Source organism: Triticum urartu, chromosome 7A, assembly GCF_056163025.1.
Source record: "Triticum urartu cultivar PI428250 chromosome 7A, HENAU_Tu73, whole genome shotgun sequence".
In the NCBI taxonomy this organism is placed as follows: Eukaryota; Viridiplantae; Streptophyta; class Magnoliopsida; order Poales; family Poaceae; genus Triticum; species Triticum urartu.
The window spans coordinates 80853362-80873177 of NC_141879.1; the positions used below are offsets into that span (position 1 = coordinate 80853362).

Sequence of the window (19816 nt, forward strand, 5' to 3'; positions counted from 1 at the left end):
GAACATGCAGCTGAAGTTGGAGCGACACTTTGAAGTTCATGCCTATTGACGAACATGCAAAGGCCCCATTTTCCTAATAAAACACCACAACCTTACGGTCTATGTAATAATATGATTTCTAGTTCACTAGAGAGTGAAAAAAAAAGCAGGCAACAATGTACTAGCCCATCGACTCAACACACATGTCAACCACACACAAAACTCGATGTCCAAAATCGATAGCTAACAAAACGAATGAGATCTAACTAAGTCTCTATCAATCAAGAAAATGACAAATAAAAAATAGCCCAAGAAAAAAAATAAGAAAACTATCTTAAAAAGGAATATAAATAAAAAAATTGAAAAAAAAGGAAAAATAAATCAAATAAAAATAAAAAAGGAAGAAAATGAAATAAAAAATAAGGACAACAAACACCCGATGACTCAAAATCTCCCATAAAAATAGGATAAAGAGAACAAAAAGGCTGCACTGCAAAAATAATCCGGATGCAACATAAAAAGCCTACAACCTTATCCCACCCGTGCTAAAAAGGAGAGAAGACGGCTTACGATGCCTAGCCGCACCGCTCGCACGACGGAACTAAGTGTTACGTGACTAAATCCAAAAACTGCAATGTGTTTTTGTCGGGCGACGAAGGACATGAATGAGATATATTATTTTTCATAAAATTAGAATAATATGCAACAGAAAAACTGAAAATAAAATAAAGAAACAAGTAAAAAATATTACGAGAAGAGATGAAGGAAAACAAAAATATAAAAGAAAAAGGGGCAAACAAAGGAATCAAGGAAAATGCCACATAAAACTTCAAAATAACCTGGCAAAAGAAACTAACAAAAAATGGAGACGAGTACAAAGAAAATTGGATTGCTTGGTTTCGAATGTAGCCAGGTGAAAGAGACACACTGATTTTTAGCCCAACCGTTTGAAAAATCCTGACTCCCCCTCTGGATGTTCGTGCCGGTGCCGGCGATGGTGCGCGCAGGATTTGGCTGCCAAATTATTGGCGGACGTTTTCGCGCCTTCGTTTCGCCGCTCGTTGGCGAAAATCCTGTAGGGGCGTGGCCGATCTGAGCTGGGTGAGCCAAAATTGGCTTCAATCCAAGCAGTATCACAAGTCACGGGCACAACCACTAATCCATCCAAACAGACCCTAGCTAATGGTGCGTGAATGCATGCTGCGGTGCAGCGATAGGGGTGACAGGACACGGGCCAGCTCAGATCCCTAGTGCATGTGAATGGCCGGGATAAATTCAAGTCCACGAGGTGCTCGGCCTCCATTGCCATTTTTCTGTGAAGCTTCCTCTGAGAAAAGTTCGTCGTAACATTTCTCTTAAGCAGCCACGAGTTCGATCCACACACGGGTGGAAGATCCAAGCTACTAGTACCCTACCAACAAACGAAATGGCGCCGGCATTAGCTGTGCAATCCACATCTACTTACAACATAGACCAACGGGCTTCCGCCTGAGCAACGCGCACCACAAGAACGAGCCAATGGAGATCGAGCTCTGGCTCATCTGTGCGACGCTCGCGGTCGTCTCGCTCCTCTACTACCTAGCCAACACTACACGCCGTGGGGGCACCGGGCGGATGCCGCCGGGCCCCACGCCGCTGCCCGTCATCGGCAACCTTCTCTGCCTCCGCGGTGGTAACCTCCACGACACGCTCGCGCGCCTGGCGCGCGCCCACGGCCCTGTCATGACGCTCAGGCTCGGCCTCACCACCGCCGTGGTGGTGTCCTCGCGCGACGCGGCCCGGGAGGCCTTCACGAGGCACGACCGGCGCCTGGCCGCCCGCGCCGTCCCGGACGCCGCGCGCGGCCTCGGCTTCGCGGACCGGTCCATGGTGTGGCTGCCGAGCTCCGACCCGCTCTGGAAGACCCTGCGCGGCATCGCGGCCGCCCACGCCTTCTCCCCGCGCGCCCTCGCCGCGGCGCGCGCCGTCCGCGAGCGCAAGGTGCGCGACATGGTGGGCCACTTCCGCGGCCGCGCCGGGAGCGAGGTGGACGTCGGCCAGGCCTTGTACGCCGGCGTGCTCAACCTCGTCTCCAGCGCGCTCTGCTCCGTCGACGTGGTCGACATGGGCGCCGCCGAGTCGGCGCAGGGCGCGCGGGAGCTCGTCGAGGACCTCATCGCGGCGATCGCCAAGCCCAACGTCTCCGACCTCGTCCCTTTCCTCCGGCGGCTCGACTTGCAAGGGTGGCGTCGCTGGTCGGCGATACGCATCGGGAAAATCTTCCGCATATTGGACGGCATAATCGACCGTCGTATGGCCAACACCTCCACGGAGGAGAAGCCTTCTCACGGTGACTTCCTGGAGTCGCTCCTCCAGCTCTTCTCCACGGGCAAGATCGCCCGCGACGGCCTGACAGCCATACTGTTCGACCTCTTCTCAGCCGGGAGCGACACCATGGCGCTCACCGTCGAGTGGGCGATGGCCGAGCTGCTCCGGAACCCAGGGGTCATGGCCAAGGTCCGCGCTGAGATATCCGACGCTCTCGGCGGCAAGGAGACCATCGGCGAGACCGACGCGGCGGGCCTGCCGTACCTCCAGGCCGTGGTGAAGGAGGCCATGCGGCTGCATCCGGTGGCGCCGATACTGCTGCCGCACCGGGCCGTGGAGGAAGGCGTGGAGATCGGCGGCTACTCCGTACCCAAGGGCTCAACGGTCATCTTCAACGCGTGGGCGATAATGCGGGACCCGGCGGCGTGGGAGAGGCCCGACGAGTTCGTGCCGGAGAGGTTCCTGGGCACGGCGGAGCAGGCGGTGGACTTCCGGGGCAAGGCGCTCGAGTTCATCCCGTTCGGGTCCGGCCGGAGGCTGTGCCCCGGCGTGCCGATGGCGGAGCGCGTCGTGCCGTTCATCCTGGCCTCGTTGCTGCGCGCGTTCGAGTGGCGGCTGCCGGACGGCGTGTCGGCCGACAAGCTGGACGTGAGCGAGAAGTTCACCACCGCCAACGTGATGGCTGTCCCGCTCAAGGCCGTGCCCGTCGTGGTCACTGAATAATGAACGTCACAACGTGGAAGTACACGTCGCAATCTTTCTCACCAAGATTTCGTGATTGGATTACTCATCTGTCTTGTGTACACGTCAACATAACACGCCGTCTTAATTATTTTTGGCTTTTTTGCAAAAATAATCTTATTCTTATCTTCTTGTGGGATAAGATTATCATCCGGATTTGCTATTTCTCAGGGGAAAAAAGTTCTATGAGACCAGGTCTCACGCGAGACCCATCCTGATGAATGACACGTGTCATTCACAAATCATAAAGCATCTCCACCCCCACTTAAAATCAGGGAGGGAGAGATTAGATGCTTTGTGATTTGTGAATGTCGCGTGTCATCCATCAGGACGGGTCTCACCTGCTAACTGTGAGACCTGGTCTCATATAATTTTTTTTTCCTTTCTCAGGTGCCTAAAATTTCTTTTCGCATCAGTCACTTTTTTGCTTCTTCCTTACCTCTTGGACGGACCTTGCCGAAGAAGAACTAGCCCCACCATCTATCTTGGTGAAAACCATAACCCCATTATCTATCTTAGGGTGGAGGCTGGGGGGTGTAGGGGATCGTCGGAAGTGTTCGTGTGGTGTCGGGCTTACAGGGATGGCCAGGGCGGTGACCAACAACGGCGATGGGAGTGGGGGTGAGGTGGGCCAGCCGCAGGTGGTGAAGGCCAACAGTTAGGGCGGGGTAGGCTGGGGGCGTTCGGGAGGAGGAAGAAGATGAACAATAGCGCGATCTATTTTGAGCGGTTGGATGAAGAACTAACGGTCCATATAAAAAGTGACTGATGTAACTATTTTTTCAGGCACCTGACAGACAGTGGCTCCCATTATCATTAGTAATGTAGTTATTTGTGGTCCAAATTCCACAAATATCCATGAAGCATAGCGCCATGAAGGTTCTTTTCATACCTTAAGTCCTCCTTCGATGGTAGGAATAGAAAAAATATCGAAAGTAATATGCTATGCATCTCACAGGATAAGGTGTTTTTTTTCATTGGATTTGAGTTTTTTTTTCTTTTACAAAACACAGTAAAGATGTATCCTTATCAATGCACGCATACATGTACACCCTATTCCTAAGTTTAGGACTTAAACCTAAGTGAAGATGTTCAACCACAAAAGGTTGACAATGTACGCTTCCCTCAATTTGGGTCTAAGCCAATATTTTTTTCCTTTGATGCATGAAGGATATGATCTTGTATACGAATAGGATTTTATTCATGCAAATTGAAGGGCTTTAAAGAGAAAAATATCTACAAAACCTATCATGTATGATCCTTATAAAAATTGATGTAAAGCAAAGAAGGCCTAAATGGCTACCTGAACCCACACATCTCTTCTTCTTTTTTGAGTAAAAGCAATCATTTCAGGCAAAAAAGAGAGTAAAAGCCATCATGATAGATTATATTAATTGGGGAAGCACACATACATTGTTTGAAATTACATCAAGCAAAAAACTAGGAGGTTTTTTTGGCCACACAGTGGTAGTAGAGCCCTCTGCTCTACTCACAAGCAAATCCACGGTCATATTTGCTTCAATGGACAATAACAAAAGGAGATAAAGTCAAAACTACGATTATGAACGAGCATTCTTTGAAGATTGCTGCCGTTGGACTTCATTGTTCATCGTTCATTACCTCAACAACATTCATGCAGTCTGCTTTAACCATCCGTTTGCTGCAACTGAGTGGTCTCGCTTGGAGTAAGGGCGTGTTCGGCAACTCCGCAGCTTCCAGCTTTCGAGAAATCCGCCGTGGAGCAGCACGGAACGATTTTGCTCGAAGAAGCTAGCTTCTCGAAGCTGAGCCAAATCACAATGCAAATTCCAAGGAGTTGAGGAAGCTGCCTTTTCCTGGCTCTATAAAAACGTAGAAGCTGGAGTTGAGTGTTATTATGAGGTGCTGCCACCGCCAAGTGACATTTGCGTATCGGTTCGATTGGTCTGTCCCCCGAATAGTCCATGTCTTCCCTCTGTATCCCTCCATCACGGGCGTTGTGCATTTTTTAAGGAGAAAAATAGGAGCCGCTGCATGCCTACCGAGCTGGGCTTTGGTTGTCAGCCCATGCTAGCGATGAGAAGCTGCCAGGCGTGGCGAACGCGTCCAGAATCGCCAGGTGAAGTGAGAAGCTAGCTTTAGAAACTGGATTTGTGAAGTTTTAAGAAGCTAGATAGATTCAGAACACGCCCTAAGCCCCGTCCTGAAGAGCACACGCTCCCATTGTACATGCATCTTCAGCGAAAGGGATCCCGCTTCAAGCCACCGCCACAAAGTTGCCACAATTGTCGCGCCACATCTCTTCTTTCGTTGAGGACTCACGAAATCTCAACATGCTTCCATTTTCCTTTTGAGACGAGCATGGTTCCAGCTCTGGTCATGAGTACCAATATCCAATAGGCTGCTCCATATGATATATTGGGCTTGGTTTGTGAAGCAGACTATAAAAATGAAGGAAGCGGGTGGCTTGCAAATCTTATTTCGCAACCTGCAGGCCAAGTTGTTTTACCTTTTCTTTCTTGGGACGAACCTGCACGCCAAAAACGCACACCCCTGCACATTTTTTGGGCTGGCCCATGTGTGGGCGAGAAGCACCTGCTTTATTATGTTGTTTTTTCGGCTTTTTTCATTTCTGATTTTTAATAATTCAGGATTTCAGAACATTAGAAAATTTTGAGAAATAACAACATTTTCATAAATCCAAAAAATGTTCATAATTTTGAAAAATGTTTGGAAAGTCATAAAATGTTCATGGGTTCAAAAATTGTTCATGTTTTGAAATGAAGTCTGTATATTCAAATAATGTTCATGAGTTTCAAAAAATATTCATGAGTTTCAAAAAATATTCATGAGTTTCAAAAATTGTTCGGTAAATCAAAAACATTTCAGGCATTCCAGAAAAATTCGTGAAATTGAACAAGGTCACAAATTCAAAAAAATCATGAATTTTAAAAAAGTGTTCAAACTCATCAAAAAATGTTCCTGGATTTTAGAAATTAGATAAAAGATGATTGATTCAAAAAATGTTCATGAATTTTAAAATATGTTTACTGATTCAAAAATTGTTCTGCTGATTCACAAAAATGCTCACGAGTTTTAAAACAAATGTTCAAAATATGTTCACAAATTTGTAAAAAAAAATCATGATTTCAGAAAATTTTCCACCAATTTTAAAAATTCTCACGTTTTTTAAAATGTTTGTGAAATAGTAAAAATGTTCACAAATTTGGAAAATATTCAAAATTAATAAATATGTTCGTGAATTTGAAATATGTTCTTTCCAAAAAATGTTCACAATGTCAAAAAATATTCACGAATTTGAAAGATTTTGGCAAATTTCAAAAAATGTTTATAATTGCAAAAAATAATGTCATGAATTTGGAAAATATTTTTTTCAAAAAATGTTTGAACTTTCAAAAAATATTCACAAAATAAAAAATAAATACAGCAAAAGGAAAAAATTAAAGGAAAATAGAAAACAAACGCTAATAAAAAGAAAAACATGAATGAAAAAAAGGAAATTTAACAGGAAAAATAAAAAATAAAGAAACAGGAAAAAATGAGAAAGGAAAATCAAAAGAACAAAAAAAAGGAAAAACTGACTCAGGGAAGGTTCTACAACCTTCTCAAAATCTGGTGGAAAATAAACTTGGCTGGGTCGGCCGGTATAGTAGACAACGCGAGTTGGGGGGGGGGGGGGGGGGGGTACACACTATGTTGCTAGACAGCAACCTACGCATGGAATATCATGCTAGTTCTCACACACAATAGCCCAGGGCCAGCTCCGCCCTCTGAATGGTTGGTTGAGATGCTGAAATCCATGAGCCAAGACAATTTTGTAAAATGCTTGTGACACTCTGATCCATTTAGTGGGCAAGGAGAAGAGCTATCCATGAGGCACAGTTCCAATCGCCACGAACTACTTTCGCGTTCATAAAGAGTTACATGTCTGATCTTCAAGAGCTTCCGGTTAGGGAACATCATCATCCCCCGGTCCATAATGGTGAAGTCAAGTGGACTACTCCACCAGAAGGTTCTGTTAAGATGCATGTTGATGAAGTAGTTGGTAGACATTGTGGGAGGGGAGCAATAGCTGCGATATGCCGGGATGCTTTAGGTTTGTTCTTGGGGGAGTCAGCAAATTCAATCCCCGATCTAGTGTCGCCAGAGATTGTCGAGGCTATGGCCAGCGATGAAGCTTTGTCCTTGGCTATGAATCTTTCCTGCAGTAGGATCGTCATAGCTACAGACTACTCCCTCCGTTCTGAATTACTCGTCATAGAAATAGATATATCAAGATGTATTTTAGTTCTAGATACATCCACTTTTGCGACGAGTAATTTGGAACGGAGGGAGTATATAGCAAGGGCGAATCATTTAAAGGGATAATTCCTGGGTAATTCAAGATCCATTGTATATTTTTTTTGAGTGGAAGATTAGTTGTACTACCTCTGTACGAAAATATAAGACGTTTACAGAGGGAGTATATATGAGGTGAAGAAAAGGATGCAAGAATTGATGTGAGCTAACAAAAGAAGTCGCCATGCTTGAATTTCCGTTAGACCAACTATCATATTCATGAAAGCATTTTAAGTTAATAAATTGTTTTCAATGCTGAAAAAAAAACGTCATGCAAAAAACATAACTTAGCTTATTCGTGTGCACTTGGCACCTTCAGATCCTCAACTAGCAAAGTAGGTACCTTATTCACGTCTTTTAATCGTGTTAAATTTTACGACTGAGTTTCTTATATGAAGTGACGGCTGGAGCCGCAGGGAACTTGTCTTAACAGTGCAACCCCACCGGCCCTGGATCCTTTGATAGTACTCCAAAATGACCCATCCCTTCTCTTCTTCCGAGTAGCTACAGCGTTGGAGGTTGAACTTAAAAAAAGTTTGACTTAAGACAACTCTAAAACTTCAATTGTTTTAGAATGGAGGAAGTCTGTCACCCATTGCAAGGTATAATCATGGAGAATGAGTCGGTCTGGCAGTTTGAGGAAAGGGGAAAACAGTGCGACAGGTTTGCGGCGACGGCAGTGCTATGCAGCCCACCCCCCCCAGGATCATGGAACAAAAGTGTCGTCTGATATTGGGTGAAGAAAGATTTTAAACACCACCCTGTAAGCAACGTTTTCATAAAATCAAAAGGACGCCGATAAGTCCTGAATGTTCAGGACTTGACTATGGCAAATCTAACATTTTTTGTGGTTATTTATGTTTGTCGATCATGGTATGTTTAGTTTGTAAGCATGGCAAATCCGCTCTTAGTTTATTTTTTGCCAGGAAATTGATGTGCCTGCCAACTACAATTGCCATCCTCGCGTCAACTAAAGTTGCTATAAAAAATGTTCGATTTGTCATGATCAAATCCTGAAGGTTCGGATTTTATCATTTCCGGATCAAGAAGAAAAGAAGAGAACTTCCCACGAGTTCAACTTTCAACACATGTTCTGCTGTAGAATGACCTCTTTTTCCTCCAAAGCTAAAGGAGCTTCCTTTTCTTCCTGGCAAAGTGAAAAAATATTACAAAGGCAGAGAGAAATGACAAACTATTGATGGGCAGCGATGCCAACTTTACTTAGCTGATTTTCTTTCCACAATGTCCCATGCTTGCGGAGTTGTAATGGAAAACACAAAGCCAATCATTCATGAGCAGAGCTGCAACAACACCCTATTAGTTTGAAATACCCCTGCATTTTACTGGCGCCTCTCTCTACAGCAGGCTCGCTGCTCATCGCCAGAGAAGTACACCATGTGGCGAGCGGCCGCCTCCCGCCTCCTCATCCCCCGGCCGTCCTCTCCGGCAGGCGCTACAGCGGCATGTACTGTGCGGAACCTCCGCCGTCTCACACCGTTGAGACCGGAGCCGCGCCCAGCAGAGGCTGAGTTCACGCCGGCGGAAGCTCGGCGAATGGTGCGGCTTGTTGGACTCGAGGTGCTCAAGAGGCGGCTGCGGAGCCGGGAGGACGAGGTGGTACCATACGCCGAGTTCCTAGACGCGTGCGTGGATGCAGGCGCGGCCCCGACGCGCCGCCAGGCGGAGGCACTCGCGGGGGCGATGGACCAGTCCGGCAGCGTGGTGCTCTTCCGGGGAATGGTCTACCTCCATCCCGAGAAGGTGACGTTTAGAGCATTCTTGGTCTTCGCTTTAGTACCTGAACCTCAACTAGGTTTCTCAATCTTTTCTCTGTTTTTCAATAAAGTTCATATTTGCTACATTTTTCATTTTTGTCATGCCCTAACTGAGGATGCGAACCTGCCGCCACAGTATCCCAATACATCTTCAAGATGTCAAACTAGACTCATTGACATCTGAGAGACAAGAATATGCATTAACAAAGAATTATCAACTGGGAAGACAAGCGAGTAAACGGTATCGAAGTTTGAGAGTGTATTCCAACCGGTTTTGAAACCAGGGCACAATTTCAGGGTCGAAATGTGCACTTCTCAACACATAGTACAAACTGAAAGAATTCAACATAGACTAAAAATGCTCTTGCAATAGTTGAACCTACTACTTAGCTATTTTTGTTATCGTTGACAATCAGTAAACCGTCAGCCTCCACCGCACCCCTCAATGTCTAGACTAGATAGGATCTAAAGGTAGATAGATGATGGAGGCAACTTCTTGGTGATGCTATCTCCAAATACTTGTTAGCCTTTCATACCTGTTGGTTGTGGATTTGATCTCCTCTCTGCCGAGATCTTAGGATCCTTATATAGTCGATTTTGTGTCATACATAGTTATTCACTGCCCATCGTCGGTTATACAATTTTCAGCTGACACATTTATATTTGTTACCGTCCGCCATTAGATAGTAGACCTGGTTAGAAGCGCAGTGCCGCCTGTGCTCGAGATAGAGAATGATGCGACAAGGGAAGAGTTTGAGCTACTGAAGAAAAAGAAAGGAGAGATCGACCGGCAGGCGTGCAAGCAAGTGAGGCGAATCCTCTGGTCTGGCTTCTGGTTCGTGCAAGCCACGGTCGGCCTCTGCTTCCGCTTCACATTCTGGGAGTTCACGTGGGACGTTGTAGCGCCGATCACCTTCTTCGTGGCCGGCGCCCACCTGCTTTCCGGCTACGCCTATTTCCTCATCACCTCGCGCAACCTGTCATATCGAACCTACATGGAGAGGCTGTTTAAATTAAGGAGGAGAAGGCTTTGCACGAAGTATGGTTTTGACATGGAGAAGTGCCTGGAGATGGAGAGGCACATGAGGTGTCCTCTGGGAGGTGATTATTCTCAAGGTAGTAAGCTTCATTCATAAGTATGGCACCGGCCACCAGCAAATTTCTCAGTTGTTTGTTGACCTTCTTTTAACACCAAATTTTATACCGACTGATCAACAGCTGCTACCAAAGCGATCTTCGGAGAAATCGAGCGACGGATGCAGGACGAGGTGATCAGCCATGGCGAGCCTCTCGGTGCGCTGATGGAGAGTGGCCTCATGCCCACAGAGGCGGAGGCACTCGTGCAGAAGATGGACGAAATGAGCTTGGTGCTGCTCGTCAGGGGAAAGACCTACCTCAACCACAAGAAGGTGATATCACAAAATTGTTAGGTTCTCCATTTACACCTCTCTCTAATACCTAAAACCATGTACCAAAACACTTCAAATTCTCTAAGGGAGACTAATATTGCAGGGCAATGATATATAAATTCACATGATGAAAATAATATCATCAGATCTGTGGTCAAAATATCACCATAATATATCACAACTTTATAACCTTGCACTAACATATTCATATAACAGATCAGCAATCAAAGTTACATATTGAAAAGTTTGTTCAGATCACGTGCTGGCCAATAGTATCTGTGTGTCATCATATCAATTGCACATTGGACCAAGTATCGTGCCTGTTTTTTCACTTTGCCATAGTTTATAAAAAACTGCTCACTTTGCACATTGCCACATTGGAGTTGTTAACTTTGCTTTGCTGTAGCGCCACATTTCAGGAGTGACTTTTATGCCATGGCTTAAAAAGTCCCAATAGCTGTTTCATATAAAATGAATAATATCAATGTTTCTTTTTGGAACTGGGCTTTACCCCTTTTCACTGCAAATGAACGGAAATACAACCAGTTCCAGAAACATTGTCAGGGGGATAATATCAATGAATTGTTCCATTTGCAGATTGCGGACCTTATCAGAAGGGCCATGCCGTTTGCGCTCGCCCCAGAGGACGACGTGAGAAAAGACGAATTCAGACAACTTCAGACGAGGATGCAAGAGATCAACGGCATGGCGCACAGGCACGCCGTGCGGATTCTATGTTTTGGCTTCGCATCATTCATACTCCAGTTTGCCCTCTTCTTCCACCTTACGTTCTGGGAGTTCTCTTGGAGTATCATGGAGCCGCTCGCCTACTTCTTGGCCGGACTCCAGCTGATTTTCTGCTACGGCTATTTCCTGCGTACCGCGAGCAATCCGACGTTACAGGACTTCAAGCGTAGGCTGTTCTTGGCAAGGAGGAGAAAGCTATGTGCAAAGCTTAGTTTTGATATGGACAGGTACCTGAATTTGCAGAAACACTCTAGGGTTCCTCCTGAAGGTGATTATTGATCTCAAGGACGTAAGCATTATGAGTTGTAACTTGTAATACCAGACCAGAAATGTCTCAGTCATTGCCTGACGCTGATAGTGTCCTCTCTAGATTTTAGAATGACTGCCTTTGGGCTCCTTTAAATAACGGAAGAATTACATTACTGTTTGCTAACAAAGCGATCCTGACAAGAGTCAGCAATAACCTACCAGATTAACCTTGGAGCCGTATATGTACCAAATTCCCCGGGTAAAGAAGCATTGCTCTAAGTCATGAGAACACCAAACCCAGGGAACCAATCTCAATTGGACGGGGAAGTCAATGTACAAAGCAACTGAGTTCAAGTCTGTGCCGATGCGAGTTCAGGTTTCTATTTATATTGCAGTTGCACTTTAGCATGTAGTAACATATCATCAATGATCATGTTTTTTGACAAAACATAACAGAAAGCAAATAACAGATGATTTTTAACCTACAGAGAACTGAGCGCTAGCTAAGCGGCAAGGAGGAGTTCAGTTTGTTCAACCCGCGCACCCGCGTTCGAATCTCACTGGGACTCCACTGGGATGCTATCTGTGTTTAATCGTGGAGAGGTCTCACTTCTACTCCCTTTGTCTCAAAATGTAAAGCGATTTTTACGCTAGTACTCCGTCAGTCCACAAATAAGTGTCTTGTTATGAGCGGCATATACTACAGCCTAGGCAGTTAGGGGCCTGACTCAGTTATCTTACAGCCCAATTATATCATTAGGAGGATTATACAAACTCATGTAAGGACCCGTTTTGAGATTAAGCAAGAAGCAATCATATAATTGCTCGGCTTCCTTAGGGAGCCGGGAGACCTAACCCTAGCCGTCTCCTCCCCTGCGCCATCTCCCTCCTGCCAAAGCCGCCGCCGCCTCCACCGCGCAAGGACGGCGCCCAGCCGCCGGCCGCCGCGCCCTCGCCCTCCTCCATCCTTCCCCTACAATCTTCATCCTAGAACCGGCAGAACCCTAGCTCCTAACACCTTGGTATCAGGTAGCTCAGTTCCGATCATGTCTTCGCCGTCGCCCATCCCGACGCTTCCGCTGCCGACCGTCACCACCGCGACGCTGGCCCTCTCCACCGCGCCGTTGGCCTCCCCGTCCGCGCCGCTGGTCGCATTCCCCGACGCAGCCACCACCCAGATGAGGGCGCCCTCCACCGCACCACCGGCCGCCGCCTACACCCTAGAGATCACCGGGGTCCTCAACGATCTCGTCACAGCCGTCCAGGGGATCTGCCTCTACTTGGCCGGGCCCTACGAGCTGCCGCCGGCCGCGTCACCAACCATCGCCACCGGGCCGATGCTGCTGCCGTGGCAGCCGCCGCACCCGGCGGCCTCCGCCGCGCTCGCCGGGCCGCTGCAGCCAAAGCTGCACCTACCGTCGCCACCACGTTGGCAGCCCTGGCAGCCGCCGCACCCAGGGGCCACCGCGGTGCTGGTCGGGCCGCTACATCCCCCGCTGCAGCTGCAGCCAACCCCCGCCACCGCCCTGCTCTGGTCACAATGGCCGGCCGCGGCCATCGCGGCGCCCGCCGCCTCCGCCGTTTCCATGCAGTAGCAGCTGCCGTTGCAGGCGCCTCCACCGCCCAGCATCGGGCTAACTACGGCCGCGCCGGCGGGCGTGCCGATTCAGCAAGTGCAGTTCCCGCCCTCGCCGTCACAGCTTCCGTCCTGGTTGTCCGGGACGTCACCGCTGCCAGTCTACACCATGGCCGCGAACCAGCCGACGCCCTCCCTGTTGTACGGCGGGCCCTCCGACTCCGCGGGTTTCCACGCTGGCTTCGACGGGCCACCGCTTTCCAGCGGACCACCGGTGCACACCGGACCGACGCCATCCTCTTCGCTGCTCCGTACCACCGAGCCGTACGCAGATGGCGGTCATGCTCAGACACCGCCGCGCTTCGCCAAGCTCGACTTCGCCACCTACGACGGCGCCGAGGACCCTCTCCACTGGCTCAACTAGTGTGAGCAATTCTTCCGTGGGCAACGCACGCTCGTGTCGGAACGTACCTGGCTCGCCTCATATCACCTTCCGGGCGTCGCACAGACGGCCATGTACTACGCCCGCGCGTTCAAGCGCCGCGTGGTGGCCATCCAGCGGGCATCACCGTCCCGGGCCGCTAGACCGCCAACCGAGCCGGACGTTCCCGCGCAGGGTTGGCCTGCTCAGGCTTCCACGGCACCCCTCGCCGCGACCGCGGCGCGCCCGTTCCGCCGGCTCACCTCGGCCGAGCAACTCGAGCGTCGTCGCCAAGGGTTGTGCTTCAACTGCGACGAGCCCTATGTACCCGGCCACGTTGCCCGCGACTCTTCTACCTGGAGGCTGCGGACTAGATTGAGGCCGACGCCACCGCCGCCGGGCTCGGCAACCTGCCCGCCCAAGCTGCCGCGGAGGTGTTTGGCGACGGTTGATCACCTCGAGGAGTTCCGCAAGCGCTTCCCCGCCTTCCAGCTCGAGGACAAGCTTTTTGTGCACGCGGGGAGAAATGTTATGAGCGGCATATTGAAAGTGCGTTATATCGACTAGAGGGGGGTGAATAGGCGATTTTTATGAAAGTCTTCAAAACATGGAAGTTATGAAGACAAACAGTAGAGATATGCCTATTACTATGCAGCGGAAGTTAGACTACACTAGGCAAGCCATGGTCAAGTATCAACAGAGTGAAAGCACAGTGACAAATAGCTGTAGTGTAATAAGGATCAGGTAGGAATATACTATGAAGCCAAACAGATCATACACTCACGTTGTGAAGACAAAAGATAGATCAGACATGCAATGACTTCACAATGAGTGATCAGTAAGTAGAAGGAAGTGAAGATGAAACCAGTGACTCGTTGAAGACAATGATGTGTTAGACCAGTTCCAGTTGCTGTGACAACTGTACGTCTGGTTGGAGCGGCTAGGTATTTAAACCTTAGGACACACAGTCCTGGACACCCAGTCCTGAACACGCAGCTCAGAACACCAAGTCCTCACCGTATTCTCCTTGAGCTAAGGTCACATAGTCCTCGCCCAATCACTCTGGTAAGTCTTCAAGGTAGACTCCCAAACCTTCACAGACTTCGTTCACTGGCAATCCACAATGTCTCTTGGATGCTCTGAACGCGACGCCTAACCGTCTGGAGGATGCACAGTCCTCAAGTGTAATAAGTCTTCAGATCACACAGACAAGAAGACTTGAGTGATGCCCAATTCTCTCTGGCTCTGGTGGTTAGGGCTTTATCCTCGCAGGGAATTCTCTCTCAAAGGCTTCGAGGTGGGTTGCTCTCAAACGAAAAAAGCCGTACTCTCAATCTGAGCAGCCAACCATTTATGGTTGTAGGGGGTGGGCTATTTATAGCCACTTGGCAACCCGACCTGATTTGTCCGAAATGACCCTGGGTCACTAAGGAACTGACACGTGTCCCAACGATCAGATTTCAAACTCACACGACAACTTTACTTGGGCTACAAGCAAAGTTGACTTGTCCGACTCTGGACAAGATTCGCTCTCATAGTCTTCACTTGAAGACATAGGTTTTTGGTTTAGGCATCACTTCAGTCATTCTGACTGGTTCTCCTGGACCCCACTTAACAGTACAGTGATTCCTATGACTCAACACAAAAGAAAAAGAACTACGAAAGATCTAAGTCTTCGAGCTCCATAGGCTTCACATCGAGTCTTCTCTTGTCATAGTCTTCAATGTGAATATCTTCATATACCACATTTGACTTCAATGTCTTCATACATTTTTAGGGGTCATCTCTGGTAGTAAAACTGAATCAATGAGGGACTTCTACCTGTGTTATCCTCCAATTCTCACAAACACATTAGTCCCTCAACTAGGTTTGTCGTCAATACTCCAAAACCAACTAGGGGTGGCACTAGATGCACTTACAATCTCCCCCTTTTTGGTGACTGATGACAAACTAGTTGAAGTTTTCAACGGGGAATATAATCTGTGAATTTGTAAAGGATAAGGAATTGTCTTCATAAGTTGCAAGGGCTCCCCCTGAAGATGTGCATATAAGTTAATTTGCTTTTGGAATGCAAATGCACATGGTAGGTTGTACTTGTGGAGATCCACTTCAGCTTATGATGACAATCCACTATGCATGTGAAAGTATATGAAGATAATGATATGCATAATGGAAAATGGACGTCTGCAGAATGAGCTAAGTGCGGAATTTATCGTTGCACATGCGGAATTTATCTTCGCAAAACAAGTAGCAGACGACCATCTGGTTTAAGTGTTACAACTCATAAGAACCAATTGTAGCAAAAACGAGAGTTGTAAGCACGAAGCAAAATATAAGACACCCGCCCATATGTACCCGCTTGAAGACTATCAATCTCATAAGCTTCTCCCCCTTTTGTCAGTAATGACCAAAAAGGTGTGAAGACATAGAGCCTCTACTCGTTCCCATGAGGAGTAGGTGAAGTAGCAGGGTTGTTGGTGTTGTTTGGCGGTGCAGAAGAGCTTGGAGGTGCTGAAGAATATGGCGGTGAAGTAGCATCGTCTTCTTCCTCAATGATTCTGGCAGTGACTGTGGCAGCAGAGGAAGAGAACTCAGAGTCTTCAAGGGATGGAGTTCCCAGCAGCACAGCTCTTCGAGGAGGTGTGGAGTCAAACTTGAATCTCTCAGTGAAGCCATCCTCTTGAAGATCAGCTTCAGAAAGCATCATCGTTAGCCCTTTCCATGTGCGGCGACAGGTTTCATGGGCAACGAAAGCGTTCTTGGTGGCAAGATTTCGAGTGCGATTAACATCCACCAAGAGACTTTTCATCTGACGCTTCAGCCAGTCATGATGCCTATCTTGTTTCTGATGTAGGGCCACAAGAAGCTCTCGGTCGTTGAGAACACAAGTGCGCTTCTTGGGTCTTGAAGCAGTGGCACTGTCAGTGGCTTCGGTTGAAGCAGGGTGTGGTGCACGTGTAGTGCCAGCCAAAGGATACACCCGAGAAACTGCTTCAACGCCTTCAACATCCTGAGTGAAACTCTGATGTTCTGCATTCTGAAGACTTAGAGGTTGCTTGACAGGCTCAGAATATATGGCTTCAGTTGACATGTCCACGTCAGGCAGGAAGATCCGATGGTTGCGGGCTGAGGGCTGATACTTGATGGCGGAGTGTAGCTTGATCAGCCGCATGATCCAAGGGGCATAGAATTTCAAACCAAACAGATCCATGCCTGATGCAGCAAGTTGGCGTATGAAGAAGTCCTGTGCATTGAAGCATTTGCCATGAAGTATATAGAAGACCAGAGTCTTCATTGCACCCTGAAGCTTGGCATTTGGAGAGTGCCCTTTGATAGGCCAGAGAGTCCGCCTGATGATGTGATAGATGGTTCTGGGCAGGTACTCAAGGTCTTCAACGAAGAACTCTGTGGGATACACAGCATCTGGGGGAAATGGCTTCATCATGCTGAGCATTTGGCTCATATTAGGTTCTGGCCGCTGAAAGATGCTCTCAATAGCTTCAGCATGCAGTTGACAGCCTTGCTCAAAAAGATCGCCAGGAGTGGGAAAGCCAGTGAGCTCAATGATGTCAAATGCATTGGCTTCATGATGGACGTTGCCTGTCATCCACTCCAGGATCCAAGTCTTCGGATCTCTGCTGTATCCTTTGATGTGAAGGGTGGCATAGAATTGTAGCAGCAGCTCTTCATTTCCAATGCTCTTCATCAGTGACAAACTGCAGCAGACCCACTTGCTTGAAGCAATCCAACGCTTCTTCTAGACAGGGCAAACCAGCTATAGCTTCAATTTCAAGGCGCTTGTGTGGAAAGATGCGACCTTGGTTGTAAAGAATGCAAGAGTAGTAGCTTCGCTGAGGATAGCTCCAGAACCGATCAGATGATATCCTTTCCCTTGAGTAGGGGTTCTTGGAGCTATCGAAGAACGTGTTGTCTACCCTGAAGCCATTGATGTTGAAGGAGCCAGGTGCTGATGCAGGACCTGGAAACCTTGGCAGTCTGGGGATTGGCTTCTGGATCTGAGGCCTGTGCTCAACATGATAGTTGAATTGGGGACCGGCAGTAGACTCAGGAACAGAAGTGGTGGGTTCAGTGGCTTCGCTGTCATCTGAAGCTTTTGCTGGGGAGGGCTCCACATTAGCTTCGTTGTTGGTTGTGGCAGCCTCAAGATGTTCATCCCCCACTTGACTAGCTGGAGGGTCGGTCACAAGCACGTTCTCGTGGAGAACTGCTTCTTGGTGGAGCAGAGGAGTGGGCTCTTGTGGTACTTCTTCTTCTGCGGCTGATGCAGCCGGAATGTCTTCAGCATAGACTTGAGGCCTTGGACCTTTGCGAAGCCTGCGGAACACAGACGACGCCTGTGGGGTTGGAGTGGGCTGGGCCTCATAGTCTTCTTCCTCTTGAGGGCGATCCGCCCATGAAGCATCCTGTGCAATTGGCGTCAGTGGACAACCAATGCTGATGAGTTCGCTGTGTTCTAACTGAGGAAGGGCTGCATCATCTTCTACATTGTCACGATGACCAATGTCTTCAGCAGCGATGGGATCATCTGCTGGAATGTCTTCAGCTTCAGGAGCCTCTGTGGAAGCGGGCTCATGAACCGTCAGTTGACGTTCTGCGTCAGGGTGAACCATAGAAATGGGTTCAACTATCAAGGGCTCTGTGGGAGCAGCCCGAGCTTTCTTGGTCTTTCTCTTTTTCTTGCTGGGGGAGGTAGGAGAGGCTTCAGAGCTTTTCCTCTTCCTGGCTTCAGCCTCAGCAGTTCTTGTCTTCTTGAGCTCTGAAGCTGTTGATCGACTCTTAGGCTTTGAGCCAGTCATTCTTGTTGGGAAGACAATCGGAACTGCTTCTTGCCTTGGTGCATCAGATTCAGCCGTAGCAGGCTTCTTCTTCTTCTTTGCAGCCATCCTGGGATCGATGTCAGGACGCCCAAGTGCCTTGCGCTTCTCAGCCTCATTATAGGCTTGCACACATCTGTCAGCCAGAGTCTTCATGCGCTCACGCGAGCCCTGGGCTTCTGCACGCTTCTTCACAAAGGCTTCCTTGAGCTCGTGCATCATTGTCTTAAAGTTCTTCACTTCTTGCACGCTGAGCTTGGCCATATGCTTCTTGAACTGAGCCTTTTCATAGTCAATTTTCTGCTTCAGTACAACTATGCGCTGGGCAATAGCAAGTTCTGAAGTAATGGCGCCTTGGAAGGCGACACTGAGGCCAATAGGTAGCTGTAGATCTTCAAAGCTGATGTTTGGCGTGTCAAACCACTCGTCAATGAAGATGTGGATGATGGCGACATCAAAGAGAGGCAGATTATTGAAGATTTCTGCTTCTTCTTTGCTCTTGATGAGCTGCTCAAGAGCGTCATCTGCAAGATCCTCATCACTTGACAGATCAATGGCTTCACTGCGCAGGATGGCAGCAGCTGTGAGCTCTTTGCCAGTGTGAGACAGAGGCATCTTGGCCTTCTGGTGCCTTGAGACGCGTGATAAGTCTTCAGACTGCACACTGTCTTCAGGAGGTGCAGTCGCCAATGGCTTCGCCTTTGAGATTTTTGGTGAAGGGGCTGGTTTTGAAGCTTTTGGTTTCTTCAACTGCTTTGGCTTCGGCACTGCAGGCGCGTCATCAGACTCAGTGTCAGCCGCAGGCTCATTCACTGCAGTCCCTTGAACCAAGATGTAGGTGATGAGGCCTTCAAGGTTGGCATACGGACCGATGACATTGGGTTCTGCTTCTCGTGTGCCATCTGCCCTTGGTGCTGAGGGACCAGGGTTGAAGTCTAACCAAAATTTCTTCTTATTCTGCTTCGCTGAGTTTTGGGCAAACTGGAAGTTGCGCTTGAACAGATTGTCGTCACGACACCAGAGTAGTGACGACGGATGTGCATCATTAGGCTGTGGCCCACGAACCATGCATGGATAGAAGCTTTGGGCAATAGCTTCATCTCTGGACTTGGGTTGAAGATTCTTGTATAAGATGTCTCCCCACGGTCTTTTGATGGCGCTTTTCTCAGCATACTCTTGGGTTGTGAAGCGGTATTTGAACCATTGTTCTGCCCGATAGCGTCGAATCCATTGGATTCGGGTCTTGCGCTGACCATAATCCTCTTCAGGATCTGTCTTATACATTTCTGCAAGTTCATCAGGCAGATCTTTGGATGTTCCGCCACGACGTTGTCTGCCCCCTTCCTTGCTGCTTTCTCTGAAGCCATAAACTTTAACTTGAAAGGCTTCAAAACGTTCAAAGGCTTCAACGGCTTTCTCTTGCTGGACCAACAGGAACT

The 19816-nt window shown here is 48.3% G+C and overlaps 3 protein-coding genes and 1 long non-coding RNA gene across 4 annotated transcripts in view; 3 read left to right on the plus strand and 1 right to left on the minus strand.

Annotated features, from left to right (window-relative positions):
- The first annotated feature begins 1170 nt into the window (after positions 1-1170).
- On the plus strand, positions 1171-3118 carry LOC125520570 (cytochrome P450 76M5-like). The gene has a single exon (XM_048685524.2). The coding sequence runs from the start codon at positions 1498-1500 to the stop codon at positions 3007-3009; it is 1512 nt and encodes a 503-aa protein (XP_048541481.2). The 5' UTR covers positions 1171-1497; the 3' UTR covers positions 3010-3118.
- Positions 3119-8627: 5509 nt separating this feature from the next.
- Positions 8628-11575, plus strand: LOC125525326 (calcium uniporter protein 2, mitochondrial). Its single transcript, XM_048690327.2, has 4 exons — positions 8628-9126; positions 9824-10256; positions 10359-10549; positions 11147-11575. Exons 1-4 carry the CDS (start codon positions 8761-8763, stop codon positions 11573-11575), a joined length of 1419 nt encoding a protein of 472 aa, XP_048546284.2. The 5' UTR covers positions 8628-8760.
- The window catches only part of LOC125525327 (uncharacterized), a 40322-nt gene continuing 31710 nt past the window's right edge, over positions 11205-19816 (minus strand). Inside the window, exons 2-3 of the long non-coding RNA XR_007291251.2 lie at positions 11528-11692; positions 11205-11422 (exon numbers count right to left, since the gene is read on the minus strand). This is a non-coding gene — a long non-coding RNA (uncharacterized LOC125525327). The remainder of the gene's footprint in view (positions 11423-11527; positions 11693-19816) is intronic.
- On the plus strand, positions 12456-13301 carry LOC147957989 (uncharacterized). Its single transcript, XM_087536272.1, has one exon. It carries the CDS (start codon positions 12592-12594, stop codon positions 13138-13140), a length of 549 nt encoding a protein of 182 aa, XP_087392398.1. The 5' UTR covers positions 12456-12591; the 3' UTR covers positions 13141-13301.